The sequence below is a fragment of the Salvelinus fontinalis genome, unplaced genomic scaffold, assembly GCF_029448725.1.
Source record: "Salvelinus fontinalis isolate EN_2023a unplaced genomic scaffold, ASM2944872v1 scaffold_0047, whole genome shotgun sequence".
NCBI lineage: Eukaryota > Metazoa > Chordata > Actinopteri > Salmoniformes > Salmonidae > Salvelinus > Salvelinus fontinalis.
This window is the reverse complement of record NW_026600256.1, coordinates 90,132-110,963: the sequence shown is the minus strand read 5'-3', so window position 1 is coordinate 110,963 and position 20,832 is coordinate 90,132. Positions and strand designations below refer to the sequence as shown.

The window sequence follows — 20,832 nt, the reverse complement described above, 5'->3', positions numbered from 1 at the left end:
CTCGCTGTTGGCTGGGCTCCCTGCCTGTGCCATTAAACCCCTACAACTCATCCAGAACGCCGCAGCCCGTCTGGTGTTCAACTTTCCCAAGTTCTCTCACGTCACCCCGCTCCTCCGCTCTCTCCACTGGCTTCCAGTTGAAGCTCGCATCCGCTACAAGACCATGGTGCTTGCCTACGGAGCTGTGAGGGGAACGGCACCTCCGTACCTTCAGGCTCTGATCAGGCCCTACACCCAAACAAGGGCACTGCGTTCATCCACCTCTGGCCTGCTCGCCTCCCTACCACTGAGGAAGTACAGTTCCCGCTCAGCCCAGTCAAAACTGTTCGCTGCTCTGGCACCCCAATGGTGGAACAAACTCCCTCACGACGCCAGGACAGCGGAGTCAATCACCACCTTCCGGAGACACCTGAAACCCCACCTCTTTAAGGAATACCTAGGATAAAGTAATCCTTCTAACCCCCCCCCCCCCCCCCCCCCCCCCCCCTTAAAAGATCTAGATGCACTATTGTAAAGTGGTTGTTCCACTGGATATCATAAGGTGAATGCACCAATTTGTAAGTCGCTCTGGATAAGAGCGTCTGCTAAATGACTTAAATGTAATGTAAATGATATTCAATGTCTGTTTTTTTCTTCTTCTCCCATCCACCAATAGGTGCCCTTCTTTGAGAGGCTTTGGAAAACCTCCCTGGTCTTTGTGGTTGAATCGGTGTTTGAAATTCACTGCTCAACTGAGGGGCCTTACAGATAATTGTATGTGTGGGGTACACAGATGAGGTAGTCATTCAACAATCACCTTAAAAACTATTATTGCACACGGAGTGAGTCCATGCGACTTATTATGTGACTTGTTAAGCAAATGTTTACTGCTGAACGTATTTAGGCGAGCCATAACAAAAGGGGGTTGAATTGACTCAAGACATTTCACCGTTTCATTTTTAAATAATTTGTAAACATAATTCCACTTTGATACAATGGGGTATAGTTTGTAGACTAGTGACACAAAATCTCAATTGAATCCATTTTGAATCCAGACATTTTGAATCCAGACTGTAACACAACAAAATGTGGGAAAAGACAAGGGGTGTGAATCCTTTCTGCAGGCGCTGTAATTAAAGCAACACATTAGATTGGGAGGAGGGAAGGACTCATCTCATCCACCACCAATGTGTAACTCCCACCACTGGTTTCTCCTGGGACAATGTAACAGGGACAGACTCATCTCATCCACCACCAATGTGTAACTCTGGTTTCTCCTGGGACAATGTAACAGGGAAGGACTCATCTCATCCACCACCAATGTGTAACTCCCACCACTGGTTCTTCCTGGGACAATGTAACAGGGACAGACTCATCTCATCCACCACCAATGTGTAACTTCCACCACTGGTTTCTCCTGGGACAATGTAACAGGGAAGGACTCATCTCATCCACCACCAATGTGTAACTCTGGTTTCTCCTGGGACAATGTAACAGGGAAGGACTCATCTCATCCACCACCAATGTGTAACTCCCACCACTGGTTCTTCCTGGGACAATGTAACAGGTACAGACTCATCTCATCCACCACCAATGTGTAACTCCCACCACTGGTTCTTCCTGGGACAATGTAACAGGTACAGACTCATCTCATCCACCACCAATGTGTAACTCCCACCACTGGTTTCTCCTGGGACAATGTAACAGGGAAGGACTCATCTCATCCACCACCAATGTGTAACTCCCACCACTGGTTTCTCCTGGGACAATGTAACAGGGACGGTCATCTCATCCACCACCAATGTGTAACTCCCACCACTGGTTTCTCCTGGGACAATGTAACAGGGACAGACTCATCTCATCCACCACCAATGTGTAACTCCCACCACTGGTTTCTCCTGGGACAATGTAACGGGGACGGTCATCTCTGTGACAGTCACAGTGGATTAACTGCTACGCTTCTCAACTATCAGAGTGTTCAGAGTTTAAGAGATGTTACCTTGATTAATCAACATAAAGCAACGTTTTTTATCCGACACACATAGCCTACTTTAATTAACCATAGAGAAACGGTTTCTATCAGACACATAGCCTACCTTAATTAACCGTAGAGAAACGGTTTCTATCAGACACATAGCCTACCTTAATTAACCGTAGAGAAATGGTTTCTATCCGACACACATAGCCTACCTTAATTAACATAGAGAAACGGTTTCTATCAGACACACATAGCCTACCTTAATTAACATAGAGAAACGATTTCTATCTGACACACATAGCCTACCTTAATTAACATAGAGAAACAGTTTCTGTCTGACACACACACCTTATGCCCTCAGCTTTACCTCTACTTTAGGGACCAATTGATCATGCTCGCCTTGTCTTTAGATATTTAATAATTGTTTTAATTGTTATTTAACCTGGCAAGTCAGTTAAGAACAAATTCTTATTTACAATGATGGCCTAGGAACAGTGGGTTAACTGCCTTGTTCAGGGGCAGAATGACAGATTTTTACCTTCTCAGCTCGGGGATTCAATGTAGCAACCTTTCGGTTACTGGCCCAACGCTCTAACCGCTAGGCTACCTGCTGCCCCACGGTACAATTTTACGGTTCTATTTTATCCCGAAGTTATGGATCTGACTTTGCCGTCCTCCCTTACCTCTTCATCTTTAACCTATCCGAGGCCGACACCTCCACCCAACCAGGAACTCGATTGCCCTGAGCCCTCCTTTACAGCGAGCCTACGTCCCCAGGAGGACCCGAGTCCTTGGCCTTAGACTTAGATATGCCTGGTCTTTATACAGTCATTTAGACAGGCCTGGTCTTTATACAGTCATTTAGACAGGCCTGGTCTTTATACAGTCATTTAGACAGGCCTGGTCTTTATACAGTCATTTAGACAGGCCTGGTCTTTATACAGTCATTTAGACAGGCCTGGTCTTTATACAGTCATTTAGACAGGCCTGGTCTTTATACAGTCATTTAGATATGACACACAAACATTATCACCCAATACAAACACATGCTAGGTTGTGATAGTGTGTTAAATGAACCTCTGTGTTTAGGGATTTATATCTGATGTGTCTTGGGACGGACTGGATAAAACATTCACTACTTTGATGGTTATATTGTCATGTTTGTTACTGTCGTTCTACTGTTAGTGTGATACTGCAACACTGACAACAGAGGTAAGACCTATGTGCTGTGGCATAGAAATATAATTACCAGAAGGGGAATGCTCTCAGAGCCATGGCAATGTGACCGTTCTAGTAGTTCTATGTCTATGCTCTCTGGTCTGTGAGATGAACCACACTATGAACAGGAAGTCAGTCACTGAGGGGTTAGACCACAGCTAGCCTACTTAATGAAGGGGTTAGGGGTTAGACCACAGCTAGCCTACTTAATGAAGGGGTTAGGGGTTAGACCACAGCTAGCCTACTTAATGAAGTGCCAATATGGCTCACATACAGTGCATTCAGAGAGTATTCAGACCCCCTTTCAACATTTTGTTATGTTACAGTCTTATTAAAAAAAAAATGTTTTTTAAATCCTCATCAATCTACACACAATACCCCATATTGACAAAGCAAAGACAGGTTTTTTTTGTGCAAATTTATAAAATAAATAAATATATGAAATATCACATTTACAGCACATAGGTCTTACCTCTGTTGTCAGTGTTGCAGTATCACACTAACAGTAGAACGACAGTATTAAACATGACAATATAACCATCAAAGTAGTGAATGTTTTATCCAGTCCGTCCCAAGACACATCAGATATAAATCCCTAAACACAGAGGTTCATCTAACACACTATCACAACCTAGCATGTGTTTGTATTGAGTGATAATTACTGGCGTCACTACAATGTTTTGGTCGTCTGTTAATGACTTCCATCGTTTCAGCACGTTGCTCACGACAACAGGCTAACCTTCAGTTACTTTAGAGTTACATCCTGGAAGATGCCTTCTACCACACAAACACACATGCTGCTATCTGAGATGTTCCGGACGTGTGCTGCAGGCTTGTTGTAGCTGACTGGTAGAGAGGAGCAGAGCTCTCGTCACTAGTGGACATGTAAACAGCTGTTGGTTGAGAGACGTCCACACTACCCAGCCAGGAGAGGAGAGAGTTTCCTCCCTCCTCAGACAAATTTACTGCATCTCTCTGTCTCTCGTTTATTCTAGGGCTATAAATAGACTAGGCTTAATATTGACTGATTTAGTATTCATTTAGGACGTCATAGAGAGTAAGCGATGCTAAAGTGTAAAACAGTTTTCTCATGCCTATTTTAGCTTGAGATATTTGCCTTTTCCCCCCCCGAGACGTTTTTTCTTCTTCTCTCAAATAAAAAGCAGTTTGTCAGTGGAAAACAAACAGGCAGACAGACCATCATTGACCAGGAAAGGCATTGAAAGATTTGCCACACAGTGAGTCCACTTTCTAAATCTGTCCTTGGCTTCTTTAATGGCTCAGTAGATAGTGTCCCATGTTGGAGAGATGACCTGGCTGGATGTGGAATGACCTTGAATGGGGAGAACACACCTGGGTTCAAATAGTATTTGAAGTCTTTAGAATATTTGAGTTGTGCTTGATTGAGCTTGTAAGTGCAATGCCCACCCATCTGGCACTGGAGGCAGACTAAAGCAAACGCTCAATATATACAAAATGATTCCAAATAGTCTTTGAACCGCGCAGGTCTGGGGGAGAGCTTGGGCCTCTTTCCAGGAACCTCTCTGTCTGTCTGTCTGTCTCTGACTAACGTAAACACTTCAGCTCCCTCCATTTGACATCTGGCTTCTGTATCTCCTCAATCAAGTCTCTGGTTTCTATTTTTAACTGTGGTGGGGGACTGGGGAGTGGGGGAGGGTTGGTGGTGGCGGGTAGGAGAGAGAGAGCACCTGCAGTTGATCTAGTGGTTTGTGACATCATGAGAACATGGTCTCCCACTGTCTCTGATTAATTACAGGTAGATTTATCAACAATGGTCATACTCAAGTCCCTCAGGTCTGAGGTGAAAATGGTTTCCTTCAACCTTGTTCATTTTATTTATCTTTGTTGTTAGCTGAATGTATTCATATACTTAGCTAATGTTTCCAATACCAAAAGGTTTGAAACTTACTGCACATCCCACAAGAGACAAACCCTATCCACCCATGATGAGTAAGCAGGTGTGTAAATAAATACATACCCACTGTACACCCAGTGCTCGGTACATCAAAGGAAATGTGTATCTCAGCCAGAAGAAGAAGAAGAGACGCTGTGTGAAACAGTCTCTAATGGTGCTTGGGATCATTTCCATTCACTTAGGACATCATCAAGCACACGGCGGCCATCTTCCTTTCCCTTCAAAGGGAAGTAGCCTTTGTTGAACTGAAGAAGCCTTTTTCTCATGTCCACTGGAAGCTGTGCCATGGGAGCTATTTGCCTGTGACAAAACTAATTCACAGCTTTCTCTATGTCTTTCTGTCTGTTTGTGTGTTCTCCAGGCAGTTAGAGCTGCACTCTCCGGACGCCAAGCATACTGTGGTGTTACGGTGTACAGACACAGCCTCGGCCCAGGCCTGGTTCGAGGTCATGCAGTCGGCGACCTCTAACCTCATCAACAAGGTCATCACAGAGGTCAAAGAGCACACGGGAAGAACAGGAATCGCAGGGAGCAGAGAGATCAGACACCTGGGCTGGCTGGCTGAGAAGGTGGGAGCTACTCCGTACTTTATTGAATGTTGGTTTCAGGAAAACACCTCAAAGAAACGTGCTTCCCTTTAATCAGACGTATAATATGTATTCACACCCCACCTTCTGATAATAACTCATATGGGATTTTTGTGAGGTAGTTATACGATGGTGAGTCAAGCCTTCTTGGAACCTCATATAGTATAGCTGATGCAGTAGTTTCCAACAGAAGAAGCACGGCTGGGGGCTTTGTAGTGTTCCTTCTGTACAGTACAGCACCTATTGATCCCAGGTGACTGTTTCCTGCGTGACTCCAGGTTTTCCCCCCCTCCTCGTCCGCCTCTAAATCCTCTTTCATCACTCTCTTATTAGTCAGGGCCTGCCTGGCAGAGAGAGAGAGCGAGACGGCTAATACTGAGTAGACTATAGCCCTGTACTTTGGTCAGTCAGTGAATCAGTCAGCCAGGCAGTCTGCCAAGCCGAGCCAAGCCAGAGGATGCTTTCCAGGCTTCTTAATGAGTTCCTCTTTTATTACTGCCTGCCTGCCCCATAGTGTGTCACAAATGGCACCCTAGTGCACTATATAGGGAATATGGTGCCATTTGGGATGCAGATTCTGGAGTCTGAATATTTATAAGGCCTAAAGCATTTCAGCGTGTGTGGAGTGGAGTGGTCTGCTTAGGCTTCGCCTGCCGTCCAAGTTCCTCTAAACAACGTCAATCTGACGCACTCAGGAGGCTGGAGTCTGAGTCTCTACTTAGCTGTGTGATGGTCAACAGACTACAGACTGGAGTCAGTCTCTACTTAGCTGTGTGATGGTCAACAGACTACAGACTGGAGTCAGTCTCTACTTAGCTGTGTGATGGTCAACAGACTACAGACTGGAGTCAGTCTCTACTTAGCTGTGTGATGGTCAACAGACTACAGACTGGAGTCAGTCTCTACTTAGCTGTGTGATGGTCAACAGACTACAGACTGGAGTCAGTCTCTACATAGCTGTGTGATGGTCAACAGACTACAGACTGGAGTCTGAGTCTCTACTTAGCTGTGTGATGTCAACAGACTACAGACTGGAGTCATTCTCTACTTAGCTGTGTGGTGGTCAACAGACTACAGACTGGAGTCAGTCTCTACTTAGCTGTGTGATGGTCAACAGACTACAGGCTGGAGTCAGTCTCTACTTAGCTGTGTGATGGTCAACAGACTACAGACTGAAGTCAGTCTCTACTTAGCTGTGTGATGGTCAACAGACTACAGACTGGAGTCAGTCTCTACTTAGCTGTGTGATGGTCAATAGACTACAGACTGGAGTCAGTCTCTACTTAGCTGTGTGATGGTCAACAGACTACAGACTGGAGTCTGAGTCTCTACTTAGCTGTGTGATGTCAACAGACTACAGACTGGAGTCATTCTCTACTTAGCTGTGTGATGGTCAACAGACTACAGACTGGAGTCAGTCTCTACTTAGCTGTGTGGTGGTCAACAGACTACAGACTGGAGTCAGTCTCTACTTAGCTGTGGGATGGTCAACAGACTACAGACTGGAGTCAGTCTCTACTTAGCTGTGTGATGGTCAACAGACTACAGACTGGAGTCAGTCTCTACTTAGCTGTGTGATGGTCAACAGACTACAGACTGGAGTCAGTCTCTACTTAGCTGTGTGATGGTCAACAGACTACAGACTGGAGTCAGTCTCTACTTAGCTGTGTGATGGTCAACAGACTACAGACTGGAGTCAGTCTCTACTTAGCTGTGTGATGGTCAACAGACTACAGACTGAAGTCAGTCTCTACTTAGCTGTGTGATGGTCAACAGACTACAGACTGAAGTCAGTCTCTACTTAGCTGTGTGATGGTCAATAGACTACAGACTGGAGTCAGTCTCTACTTAGCTGTGTGATGATCAACAGACTACAGACGTCTCTACTTAGCTGTGTGATGTCAACAGACTACAGACTGGAGTCATTCTCTACTTAGCTGTGTGATGGTCAACAGACTACAGACTGGAGTCAGTCTCTACTTAGCTGTGTGGTGGTCAACAGACTACAGACTGGAGTCAGTCTCTACTTAGCTGTGGGATGGTCAACAGACTACAGACTGGAGTCAGTCTCTACTTAGCTGTGTGATGGTCAACAGACTACAGACTGGAGTCAGTCTCTACTTAGCTGTGTGATGGTCAACAGACTACAGACTGGAGTCAGTCTCTACTTAGCTGTGTGATGGTCAACAGACTACAGACTGGAGTCAGTCTCTACTTAGCTGTGTGATGGTCAACAGACTACAGACTGAAGTCAGTCTCTACTTAGCTGTGTGATGGTCAACAGACTACAGACTGAAGTCAGTCTCTACTTAGCTGTGTGATGGTCAACAGACTACAGACTGAAGTCAGTCTCTACTTAGCTGTGTGATGGTCAACAGACTACAGACTGAAGTCAGTCTCTACTTAGCTGTGTGATGGTCAACAGACTACATAGCAGACCCTCTGGAGTTCAGCATGCTAATGTGATCAGATATCGGAGAGGAGGGGAGAGGAGGAGGAGAGGACAGGAGAGGAGGAGTAGAGGAAATGGAGAGGAGATGAGATGGAGAGGACAGTAGAGGAGAGGAAAGGAGAGGAGAGGTGGGGGAGGAGAGGACAGGACAGGACAGGAAAGGAGGGGGAGAGGACAGGACAGGAGAGGAGAGGTGGGGGAGGAGAGGAGAGGAGAGGACAGGACAGGAGAGGAGAGGAAAGGAGAGGTGGGGGAGGAGAGGAGAGGAGAGGAAAGGTGAGGTGGGGGAGGAGAGGATAGGACAGGACAGGAGAGGAGAGGAAAGGAGAGGTGGGGGAGGAGAGGAGAGGAAAGGAGAGGTGGGGGAGGAGAGGAGAGGTGGGGGAGGAGAGGAGAGGACAGGAGAGGAGAGGAAAGGAGAGGTGGGGGAGGAGAGGAGATACAGAAAGGAGAGGAGAGGGAGGGGATCCTTGTTTTACAGCCTTGTTGAGGTTGCTCTGTGCAACTGTCCTGAGCCTGGCTTTAACCACAGACTTTATATTCACTCTCATACTATAGCCAATTATACTGTGGCAGCGTTTTAAATTGAATGATTGTTACACACTAACTATGTGGTTGTGTAGGCTTTAGTTACAGCTACGTTTGTGAGCCTGTATATGGTGTTTTAATATGGTTACTTGGCAACATGTGTTGGTAATGTTATAGGATTGACCTATGGCCACCAGAATCATATGTTCTCATAACTAGCTGAGGACTTCATAGTGGGACAAGAGGCTTATGGTTATAAGGATTGTGCTGTAACTTTCATAATGAGGATTGTGCTGTAGCTTTCATAATGAGGATTGTGCTGTAACTTTCATAATGAGGATTGTGCTGTAACTTTCATAATGAGGATTGTGCTGTACCTTTCATAATGAGGATTGTGCTGTAACTTTCATAATGAGGATTGTGCTATAACTTTCATAATGAGGAGTGTGCTGTAACTTTCATAATGAGGAGTGTGCTGTAACTTTCATAATGAGGATTGTGCTGTAACTTTCATAATGAGGATTGTGCTGTAACTTTCATAATGAGGATTGTGCTGTAACTTTCATAATGAGGATTGTGCTGTAACTTTCATAATGAGGATTGTGCTGTAACTTTCATAATGAGGATTGTCATGCTGTATAATGTTATGCAAGCCGGTGTTGTATTGGGTGTCTGAGAGTTGAGAGTTTATCTACAGGACAAGATGAATAAACTGTATAAAGTGCCTTCCTGTGAAAAATAACCAAGATATTGTTACTAAGACTTAGTTACATAGAAAAATGCTGGAGACATTCAAGGTTGTGTCTTTGCTGTTTGTAGTAGTATGTGCTTATCACTCTTGCTAAATTGTATTTTCTAGTCCAAAACATTCCCTCCATTGCACCAGTAACCCCCACACAGATGACACCAGCAGCCTGTCACACAGTGTGGTGTGTTTTCTCCCAGACAGAGAGTATTCTAACACTGTGGTGTGTTTTCTCTCAGAGAGTATTCTAACACGGTGTGGTGTGTTTTCTCTCAGACAGAGAGTATTCTAACACTGTGTGGTGTGTTTTCTCCTAGACAGAGAGTATTCTAACACTGTGTGGTGTGTTTTCTCTCAGACAGAGAGTATTCTAACACTGTGTGGTGTGTTTTCTCCTAGACAGAGAGTATTCTAACACTGTGGTGTGTTTTCTCCCAGACAGAGAGTATTCTAACACAGTGGTGTGTTTTCTCCCAGACAGAGAGTATTCTAACACTGTGTGGTGTGTTTTCTCCCAGACAGAGAGTATTCTAACACTGTGGTGTGTTTTCTCCCAGACAGAGAGTATTCTAACACTGTGTGGTGTGTTTTCTCTCAGACAGAGAGTATTCTAACACTGTGTGGTGTGTTTTCTCTCAGACAGAGAGTATTCTAACACTGTGGTGTGTTTTCTCCCAGACAGAGAGTATTCTAACACTGTGTGGTGTGTTTTCTCCCAGACAGAGAGTATTCTAACACACTGTGGTGTGTTTTCTCCCAGACAGAGAGTATTCTAACACTGTGTGGTGTGTTTTCTCCCAGACAGAGAGTATTCTAACACAGTGTGGTGTGTTTTCTCTCAGACAGAGAGTATTCTAACACTGTGGTGTGTTTTCTCTCAGACAGAGAGTATTCTAACACTGTGGTGTGTTTTCTCCCAGACAGAGAATATTCTAACACTGTGATGTGTTTTCTCCCAGACAGAGAATATTCTAACACTGTGGTGTGTTTTCTCCTAGACAGAGAGTATTCTAACACTGTGGTGTGTTTTCTCCCAGACAGAGAGTATTCTAACACTGTGGTGTGTTTTCTCCCAGACAGAGAATATTCTAACACTGTGGTGTGTTTTCTCCTAGACAGAGAGTATTCTAACACTGTGTGGTGTGTTTTCTCTCAGACAGAGAGTATTCTAACACAGTGGTGTGTTTTCTCCCAGACAGAGAGTATTCTAACACTGTGGTGTGTTTTCTCTCAGACAGAGAGTATTCTAACACGGTGTGGTGTGTTTTCTCCCAGACAGAGAGTATTCTAACACTGTGTGGTGTGTTTTCTCCCAGACAGAGAGTATTCTAACACTGTGGTGTGTTTTCTGCCAGACAGAGAGTATTCTAACACTGTGTGGTGTGTTTTCTCTCAGACAGAGAGTATTCTAACACAGTGTGGTGTGTTTTCTCCCAGACAGAGAGTATTCTAACACTGTGGTGTGTTTTCTCCCAGACAGAGAGTATTCTAACACTGTGTGGTGTGTTTTCTCCCAGAGAGAGAGTATTCTAACACTGTGGTGTGTTTTCTCCTAGACAGAGAGTATTCTAACACGGTGTGGTGTGTTTTCTCCCAGACAGAGAGTATTCTAACACTGTGTGGTGTGTTTTCTCTCAGACAGAGAGTATTCTAACACTGTGTGGTGTGTTTTCTCCCAGACAGAGAGTATTCTAACACTGTGTGGTGTGTTTTCTCTCAGACAGAGAGTATTCTAACACTGTGGTGTGTTTTCTCCTAGACAGAGAGTATTCTAACACTGTGGTGTGTTTTCTCTCAGACAGAGAGTATTCTAACACAGTGTGGTGTGTTTTCTCCTAGGCAGAGAGTATTCTAACACTGTGGTGTGTTTTCTCTCAGACAGAGAGTATTCTAACACTGTGGTGTGTTTTCTCCCAGACGGAGAGTATTCTAACACTGTGGTGTGTTTTCTCCCAGACAGAGAATATTCTAACACTGTGGTGTGTTTTCTCCTAGACAGAGAGTATTCTAACACTGTGTGGTGTGTTTTCTCTCAGACAGAGAGTATTCTAACACAGTGGTGTGTTTTCTCCCAGACAGAGAGTATTCTAACACTGTGTGGTGTGTTTTCTCTCAGACAGAGAGTATTCTAACACTGTGTGGTGTGTTTTCTCTCAGACAGAGAGTATTCTAACACTGTGTGGTGTGTTTTCTCTCAGACAGAGAGTATTCTAACACTGTGTGGTGTGTTTTCTCCCAGACAGAGAGTATTCTAACACTGTGTGGTGTGTTTTCTCTCAGACAGAGAGTATTCTAACACTGTGGTGTGTTTTCTCTCAGACAGAGAGTATTCTAACACGGTGTGGTGTGTTTTCTCCCAGACAGAGAGTATTCTAACACTGTGTGGTGTGTTTTCTCCCAGACAGAGAGTATTCTAACACTGTGGTGTGTTTTCTGCCAGACAGAGAGTATTCTAACACTGTGGTGTGTTTTCTCTCAGACAGAGAGTATTCTAACACAGTGTGGTGTGTTTTCTCCCAGACAGAGAGTATTCTAACACTGTGTGGTGTGTTTTCTCTCAGACAGAGAGTATTCTAACACTGTGGTGTGTTTTCTCCTAGACAGAGAGTATTCTAACACTGTGGTGTGTTTTCTCTCAGACAGAGAGTATTCTAACACAGTGTGGTGTGTTTTCTCCTAGACAGAGAGTATTCTAACACTGTGGTGTGTTTTCTCTCAGACAGAGAGTATTCTAACACAGTGTGGTGTGTTTTCTCCCAGACAGAGAGTATTCTGACACTGTGTGGTGTGTTTTCTCCCAGACAGAGAGTATTCTAACACTGTGTGGTGTGTTTTCTCCCAGACAGAGAGTATTCTAACAGTGTGGTGTGTTTTCTCCCAGACAGAGAATGAGAAGCAGCAGTGGAAGCCAGTGCTGGTGATGGTGACGGAGAAAGACCTGCTCCTCTATCACAGCCTTCCACGCATGAAGGCATCCTGGCACAGCCCTGCACACACATACCCGCTGTTAGCTACACGGTACTCTACACACACCCTCTCTCTACTAGCCACCAGACAAATAGCTGCTGCTATCCACACAGTAAGCAAAAGACACCGTCTTCCTGCTAGTCAAATAGCAAAACACATTTATCTTATCTTAGCCACATGGTTAGTAGCATCCACCCTGAACAACCCAACCATGACCATATGATAATCCTCCGCCACTCCAAACACGCCTACCCTCTATTGGCCAAGCAATAATCAGAACCCGCTTACCCTCTATTGGCCAAGCAATAATCAGAACACGCCTACCCTCTATTGGCCAAGCAATGTTCAGGACCCACATACCCTCTATTGGCCAAGCAATAATCAGAACACATCGACCCTCTATTGGCCAAGCAATAATCAGAACACATCGACCCTCTATTGGCCAAGCAATAATCAGAACACATCTACCCTCTATGGGCCAAGCAATAATCAGAACACACTTGCCCTCTTTTGGCCAAGCAATAATCAGAACACATCTACCCTCTATGGGCCAAGCAATAATCATTATATATCTACCCTCTATTGGCCAAGCAATAATTAGAACACACCTGCCCTCTATTGGCCAAGCAATAATTAGAACACACCTGCCCTCTATTGGCCAAGCAATAATTAGAACACATCTACCCTCTATGGGCCAAGCAATAATCATTATATATCTACCCTCTATTGGCCAAGCAATAATCAGAACACACTTGCCCTCTATTGGCCAAGCAATAATCAGAACACACTTGCCCTCTATTGGCCAAGCAATAATCAGAACACACTTGCCCTCTATTGGCCAAGCAATAATCAGAACACATCTACCCTCTATTGGCCTCATGGTGCAGAAAACACGTGAAAGATGAGTAGGCGCTGGAGGACACGTCCACAACATGTTTCCATTACTGAACACAGCCAAGAACTCTGTTACTATTTATCATGTTATCAATTATTACACCTTTATGTCCTTGGTGTGAAGGGTTATATAGTTACAGCACTGACTAGCTAGTCTCTCTCAACTGCAGGCTCTTATAACAGAAAGTGTGTCTGTCTGTAGGCTGGTGCACTCTGGCCCAGACCGAGGCTCTCCCCAGCCGGGGGTGGAGCTGTCCTTCGCCACACGTACAGGAACCAGACTGGGCATCGAGGCCCACCTGTTCAGAGCTGAGACCTGTCAGGACCTTTCACTGTGGACCAGGCACATCGTTACGGGCTGTCACTCTTCTGCCCAGATGATCAAAGAAGTCACTACCAGTGAGTACCACTACACCGACCCTGCTATAAGACTGTGTGAGCCCACTGAGCTAAAGCCTTGATTAACCAAGCCACTACCAGTGAGTACCACTACACCGACCCTGCTATAAGACTGTGTGAGCCCACTGAGCTAAAGCCTTGATTAACCAAGTCACTACCAGTGAGTACCACTACACCGACCCTGCTATAAGACTGTGTGAGCCCGCTGAGCTAAAGCCTTGATTAACCAAGTCACTACCAGTGAGTACCACTACACCGACCCTGCTATAAGACTGTGTGAGCACACTGAGCTAAAGCCTTGATTAACCAAGTCACTACCAGTGAGTACCACTACACCGACCCTGCTATAAGACTGTGTGAGCCCACTGAGCTAAAGCCTTGATTAACCAAGTCACTACTAGTGAGTACCACTACACCGACCCTGCTATAAGACTGTGTGAGCCCACTGAGCTAAAGCCTTGATTAACCAAGTCACTACCAGTGAGTACCACTACACCGATCCTGCTATAAGACTGTGTGAGCCCACTGAGCTAAAGCCTTGATTAACCAAGTCACTACCAGTGAGTACCACTACACCGACCCTGCTATAAGACTGTGTGAGCCCGCTGAGCTAAAGCCTTGATTAACCAAGTCACTACCAGTGAGTACCACTACACCGACCCTGCTATAAGACTGTGTGAGCCCACTGAGATAAAGCCTTTATTAACCAAGTCACTACCAGTGAGCCTAGGTAGACATTAGCTTGGGGAGTAACTCAAATCAAGGTTAGTTATCATGTTAGTGTGATTGTAACATAGACGGGTTTGTCAGTCTCAGTACAGTACTCAGAGCTGCAGTGTTTGGTAAGGGGGTGTTACTGCCGGTCAGTCACATGGAAGACATTGAGAAAGGAGTGTTTTTAGAAAGGAATGTCACTGTGAGATCCTGTGTGTGTGTAGTCTGTGTGTGGTCTGTGTGTGGTCAGTCTGTGTGTGGTCTGTGTGACCTGTGTGTGTGTGTGTAGTCTGTGTGAGGTCTGTGTGTGGTCAGTCTGTGTGTGTGTGGTCTGTGTGACCTGTGTGTGTGTGTGTGTGTGTGTGTGTGTGTGTGTGTGTGTGTGTGTGTGTGTGTGTGTGTGTGTGTGTGTGTGTGTGTGTGTGTGTGTGTGTGTAGTCTGTGTGTGTGTGTGTGTGTGTGGTCTGTGTGTGTGTGTGTGTGTGTGTGTGTGTGTGTGTGTGTGTGTGTGTGTGTGTGTGTGTGTGTGTGTGTGAGGTGTGTGTCTGTGTGTGTGTGTGTAGTCTGTGTGAGGTCTGTGTGTGTGTGGTCTGTGTGACCTGTGTGTGTGTGTGGTCTGTGTGTGTGTGTGTGTTCTCTGTGTGGTTTGTGTGTGTGTGTTCTCTGTGTGGTTTGTGTGTGTGTGTGTGTGTGCTCTGTGTGGTTTGTGTGTGTGTGTGTGTGTGTGATATTTAACAAATGTGAAATAACCAATCAAAATGAACAGTAAACATTACACACACAAACGTTTCAGAGGAATATTATGTCTATGTACAGTATTGTAACAATATGCAAATAGTTAAAGTACAAAAGGGAAAATAAATAAACATAAATATGAGTTATATTCTCTCTCTCTCAATATGGCTCACATTACTTTTACTGGCGTCACTACAATGTTTTGGTCGTCTGTTAACTTTTACCGCCTCTCAACCCCGGATCCGGGATCACCCCCCACCCCCCTACACACTGATTAGCATCGCTAGCATAGCGTCACAATTAAATAGTAGCATCTAAATATCATTAAATCACAAGTCCAAGACACCAAATGAAAGATACAGATCTTGTGAATAAAGCCACCATTTCAGATTTTTAAAATGTTTTACAGGGAAGACAAAATATGTAAATCTATTAGCTATCCACGTTAGCAAAAGACACCACTTTTCTAACTCCATCAGTTTCTTACTCCATCAGGTGCTATCACCAATTCGGCCAAATAAAGATATTGATAGCCACTAACCAAGAAAAAACCTCATCAGATGACAGTCTGATAACATATTTATTGTATAGGATAGGTTTTGTTAGAAAAATGTGCATATTTCAGGTAGAAATCATAGTTTACAATTGCACCCACCATCACAACTCGACTAGAATAAATACAGAGAGCAACGTGTATTACCTAATTACTAATCATAAAACATTTCTTAAAAATACACAGCTCACAGCAATGGAAAGACACAGATCTTGTGAATTCAGACAATATTTCAGATGTTCTAAGTGTTCTACAGCGAAAACACAATAAATCGTTATATTAGCATACCACATGTGCAAACGTTACCCGAGCATTGATTCAAGCCAAAGAGAGCGATAACGTAATCATCGCCAAAATATATGAATTTTTTCACTAACCTTCTCAGAATTCTTCCGATGACACTCCTGTAACATCATATTACAACATACATATAGAGTTTGTTCGAAAATGTGCATATTTAGCCACAAAAAAACGTGGTTATACAATGACAATACTAGCCTGAAAATGTCGGGCGCCATATTTGACAGTGATCTTGTCTCATGAATAACTATTCATAAACTTGACTAAAAAAATATAAGTTGGACAGCTATCGAAAGACAAATTAGTTCTTAATGCAATCGCTGAATTACATTTCTAAAATTATCCTTACTGTGCAATACAGGGTTCGCCAAGCGAAGCTATACCAAAAAAAATGGCGGAATATGCATTTAACATTTTTCGACAGAACAACGATTTATCATCTTAAATATTTCTTACTATGAGGTGATCTTCCATCAGAATCTTGGGCAATGTATCCTTTCTTGGGTCTAATCTTCTTTTGGTCGAAAGATGTCCTCTTGTCCGTCGAAATGCCCACTAACGTTCGACCGGGACCCCGAAACGTGCCCGGCGCTTCAAAGTGCATCACAAAGCAATGCCTCAAAATCGCGGATATAAACGGATATAAATTGCTATAAAACGGTTTAAATTAACTACCTTATGATGTTTTTAACACCTATAACGAGTAAAAACATGACCGGCGATATATTACTGGCTAAACAACAGCTTGGAAAGAGAGCAGGTCCGACGTCCATTGTGCGTCAGGCGCAGGGAGCAAAAGAACGGTACATCCGGTCTTTGGCCTTTTATACAGGCCCTGATTGCGCAATCGACTCCATTCAAATTGTCACCACTTACTGACATCTAGAGGAAGGCGTGGGCAGTGTTTGTATCCTCATAGCATTTACAGGGACATTAAAACTGACCTGGGACCAGAGGCCAATATTTCTGAAATCTCACTCCATATCAGGAAAAGTGCTGTAGAATGAGTTCTGTTCCACTCAGAGACATAATTCAAACGGCTATAGAAACTAGAGAGTGTTTTCTATCCAATAATAACAATAATATGCATATTGTACGAGCAAGAATTGAGTACTAGGCAGTTTAATCTGTAGAGCAAATTATGCTAATGCGAAACAGCACCCCCTATAGTGGCAAGAATTAATAACTTCCATCGTTTCAGCACGTTGCTCACGACAACAGGCTAACCTTCAGTTACTTTAGAGTTACATCCTGGAAGATGCCTTCTACCACACAAACACACATGCTGCTATCTGAGATGTTCCGGACGTGTGCTGCAGGCTTGTTGTAGCTGACTGGTAGAGAGGAGCAGAGCTCTCGTCACTAGTGGACATGTAAACAGCTGTTAGGTGAGAGACGTCCACACTACCCAGCCAGGAGAGGAGAGAGTTTCCTGCACGTTTCACACTTTTATTTAGCTGCAAAACAGCATCTCCATTTATAAGGAGGATCTCTCTCTCTCTCCTCGCCCTCTGTCATAAGCTACAGTGGAGATCAGACATATGTTGGGAGTGGGAGAGACAAAGGGAGGAGGGATTTTCCTCACTGACTTAGTTCAGTTGATCAGAGTTTATAACAAAATGTCAAAACAAATCTGTGTCCCAAATGACACCCTATTACCTATACAGTATAGTGCACTACATCTGACTAGAGCCCTATGGGGAATAGGGCGCTGTTTGGGACGCAACCGGTGTTTATCAACTGTGTTGTTACTGATCCAATGTCTGAGGGAACTATGTCATACATGTTACTGATCCAGTGTCTGAGGGAACTATGTCATACATGTTACTGATCCAGTGACTGAGGGAACTATGTCATACATGTTACTGATCCAGTGTCTGAGGGAACTATGTCATACATGTTACTGATCCAGTGACTGAGGGAACTATGTCATACATGTTACTGATCCAGTGACTGAGGGAACTATGTCATACATGTTGTTACTGATCCAGTGTCTGAGGGAACTATGTCATACATGTTGTTACTGATCCAGTGTCTGAGGGAACTATGTCATACATGTTACTGATCCAGTGACTCAGGGAACTATGTCATACATGTTACTGATCCAGTGACTGAGGGAACTATGTCATACATGTTGTTACTGATCCAGTGACTCAGGGAACTATGTCATACATGTTGTTACTGATCCAGTGTCTGAGGGAACTATGTCATACATGTTACTGATCCAGTGACTCAGGGAACTATGTCATACATGTTACTGATCCAGTGACTCAGGGAACTATGTCATACATGTTGTTACTGATCCAGTGACTGAGGGAACTATGTCATACATGTTACTGATCCAGTGACTCAGGGAACTATGTCATACATGTTACTGATCCAGTGACTCAGGGAACTATGTCATACATGTTGTTACTGATCCAGTGTCTGAGGGAACTATGTCATACATGTTACTGATCCAGTGACTGAGGGAACTATGTCATACATGTTGTTACTGATCCAGTGACTGAGGGAACTATGTCATACATGTTGTTACTGATCCAGTGACTGAGGGAACTATGTCATACATGTTGTTACTGATCCAGTGACTGAGGGAACTATGTCATACATGTTGTTACTGATCCAGTGTCTGAGGGAACTATGTCATACATGTTACTGATCCAGTGGCTGAGGGAACTATGTCATACATGTTACTGATCCAGTGACTGAGGGAACTATGTCATACATGTTGTTACTGATCCAGTGACTGAGGGAACTATGTCATACATGTTGTTACTGATCCAGTGACTGAGGGAACTATGTCATACATGTTGTTACTGATCCAGTGACTGAGGGAACTATGTCATACATGTTGTTACTGATCCAGTGACTCAGGGAACTATGTCATACATGTTGTTACTGATCCAGTGACTGAGGGAACTATGTCATACATGTTGTTACTGATCCAGTGTCTGAGGGAACTATGTCATACATGTTACTGATCCAGTGTCTGAGGGAACTATGTCATACATGTTGTTACTGATCCAGTGTCTGAGGTAACTATGTCATACATGTTGTTACTGATCCAGTGTCTGAGGGAACTATGTCATACATGTTGTTACTGATCCAGTGTCTGAGGGAACTATGTCATACATGTTACTGATCCAGTGTCTGAGGGAACTATGTCATACATGTTACTGATCCAGTGTCTGAGGGAACTATGTCATACATGTTGTTACTGATCCAGTGACTGAGGGAACTATGTCATACATGTTACTGATCCAGTGACTGAGGGAACTATGTCATACATGTTACTGATCCAGTGACTGAGGGAACTATGTCATACATGTTACTGATCCAGTGACTCAGGGAACTATGTCATACATGTTACTGATCCAATGACTGAGGGAACTATGTCATACATGTTACTGATCCAGTGACTGAGGGAACTATGTCATACATGTTGTTACTGATCCAGTGACTCAGGGAACCACGTCAAATATGTTGTTTTCACTAAGAGCTCTTTAGGAATGGATAATATATCACTTCACTTATTGTGACATGGCATCAGCTGTCAGACATAAGCTTTGCTGTCTTTGCTAGGCCCACGTAAACATTGTTGTCATAGGAGGGTATACAATAGGAACCTAATACACTATGTCTGGACAGTGTATAGAATAGGAAACATCAACAACAAAAACCAGCTGCATTAAGTACTGCAGTGCATCTCCTCCTCATGGACTGGACCAGATTAGCCAGTTCTTGCTGTGAGATGTTACCACACTCTTCCACCAAGGCACCTGCAAGTTCCCGGACATTTCTGCGGGGAATGGCCCTAGCCCTCACCCTCCTATCCAACAGGTCCCAGACGTGCTCAATGGCATTGAGATCCGGGCTCTTCGCTGGCCATGGCAGAACACTGACATTCCTGTCTTGCAGGAAATCACGCACAGAACGAGCAGTATGGCTGGTGGCATTGTCATGCTGGAAGGTCAGGTCAGGATGAGCCTGCAGGAAGGGTACCACATGAGGGAGGAGTATGTCTACCCTGTAATACAACGCGTTGAGATTGCCTACAATGACAACAAGCTCAGTCCGATGATGCTGTGACACACCAGACCATGACTGACCATCCACCTCCAAATCAATCCCGCTCCAGAGTACAGGCCTCGGTGTAACGCTCATTCCTTTGGCGATAAGCGTGAATCCGACCATCACCCCTGGTGAGACAAAACCGCGACTCGTCAGTGAAGAGCACTTTTTGCCAGTCCTGTCTGGTCCAGCGATGGTGAGTTTGTGCCCATAGGCGACGTTGTTGCCGGTGATGTCTGGTGAGGACCTACCTTACAACAGGCCTGCAAGCCCTCATTCCAGCCTCTCTCAGCCTATTGTGGACAGTGAGCACTGATGGAAGGATTGTGCGTTCCTGGTGTAACTCGGGCAGTTGTTGCGATCCTGTACCTGTCCCGCAGGTGTGATGTCCGGCTGTACCTATCCTGTGCAGGTGTTGTTACACATGGTCTGCCACTGCGAGGACGATCATCTGTCCATCCTGTCTCCCTGTAGCGCTGTCTTATGCTTCTCACATTACGGACATTGCAATTTATTGCCCTGGCCACATCTGCAGTCTTCATGCCTCCTTGCAGCATGCCTAAGGCACGTTCACGCAGATGAGCAGGGACCTTGGGCATCTTTCTTTTGGTGTTTTTCAGAGTCAGTAGAAAGGCCTCTTTAGTGTCCTACGTTTTCATAACTGTGACCTTAATTGCCTACCGTCTGTAAGCTGTTAGTGTCTTAACGACCGTTCCACAGGTGCATGTTCATTAATTGTTTATGGTTCATTGAACAAGCATGGGAAACAGTGTTTA

At 44.4% G+C, this 20,832-nt stretch overlaps 1 protein-coding gene across 1 annotated transcript in view; it reads left to right on the top strand.

The window, feature by feature from the left end:
* The window catches only part of LOC129842522 (beta-1-syntrophin-like), a 44,723-nt gene extending 29,943 nt beyond the window's left edge, over positions 1–14,780 (top strand). The window contains exons 3-5 of the mRNA XM_055911098.1: positions 5,473–5,680; positions 12,305–12,441; positions 13,487–14,780. Of these exons, the coding sequence (XP_055767073.1) occupies positions 5,473–5,680; positions 12,305–12,441; positions 13,487–13,745 (604 nt within the window). The 3' untranslated portion in view covers positions 13,746–14,780. The remainder of the gene's footprint in view (positions 1–5,472; positions 5,681–12,304; positions 12,442–13,486) is intronic.
* Positions 14,781–20,832: the final 6,052 nt, after the last annotated feature.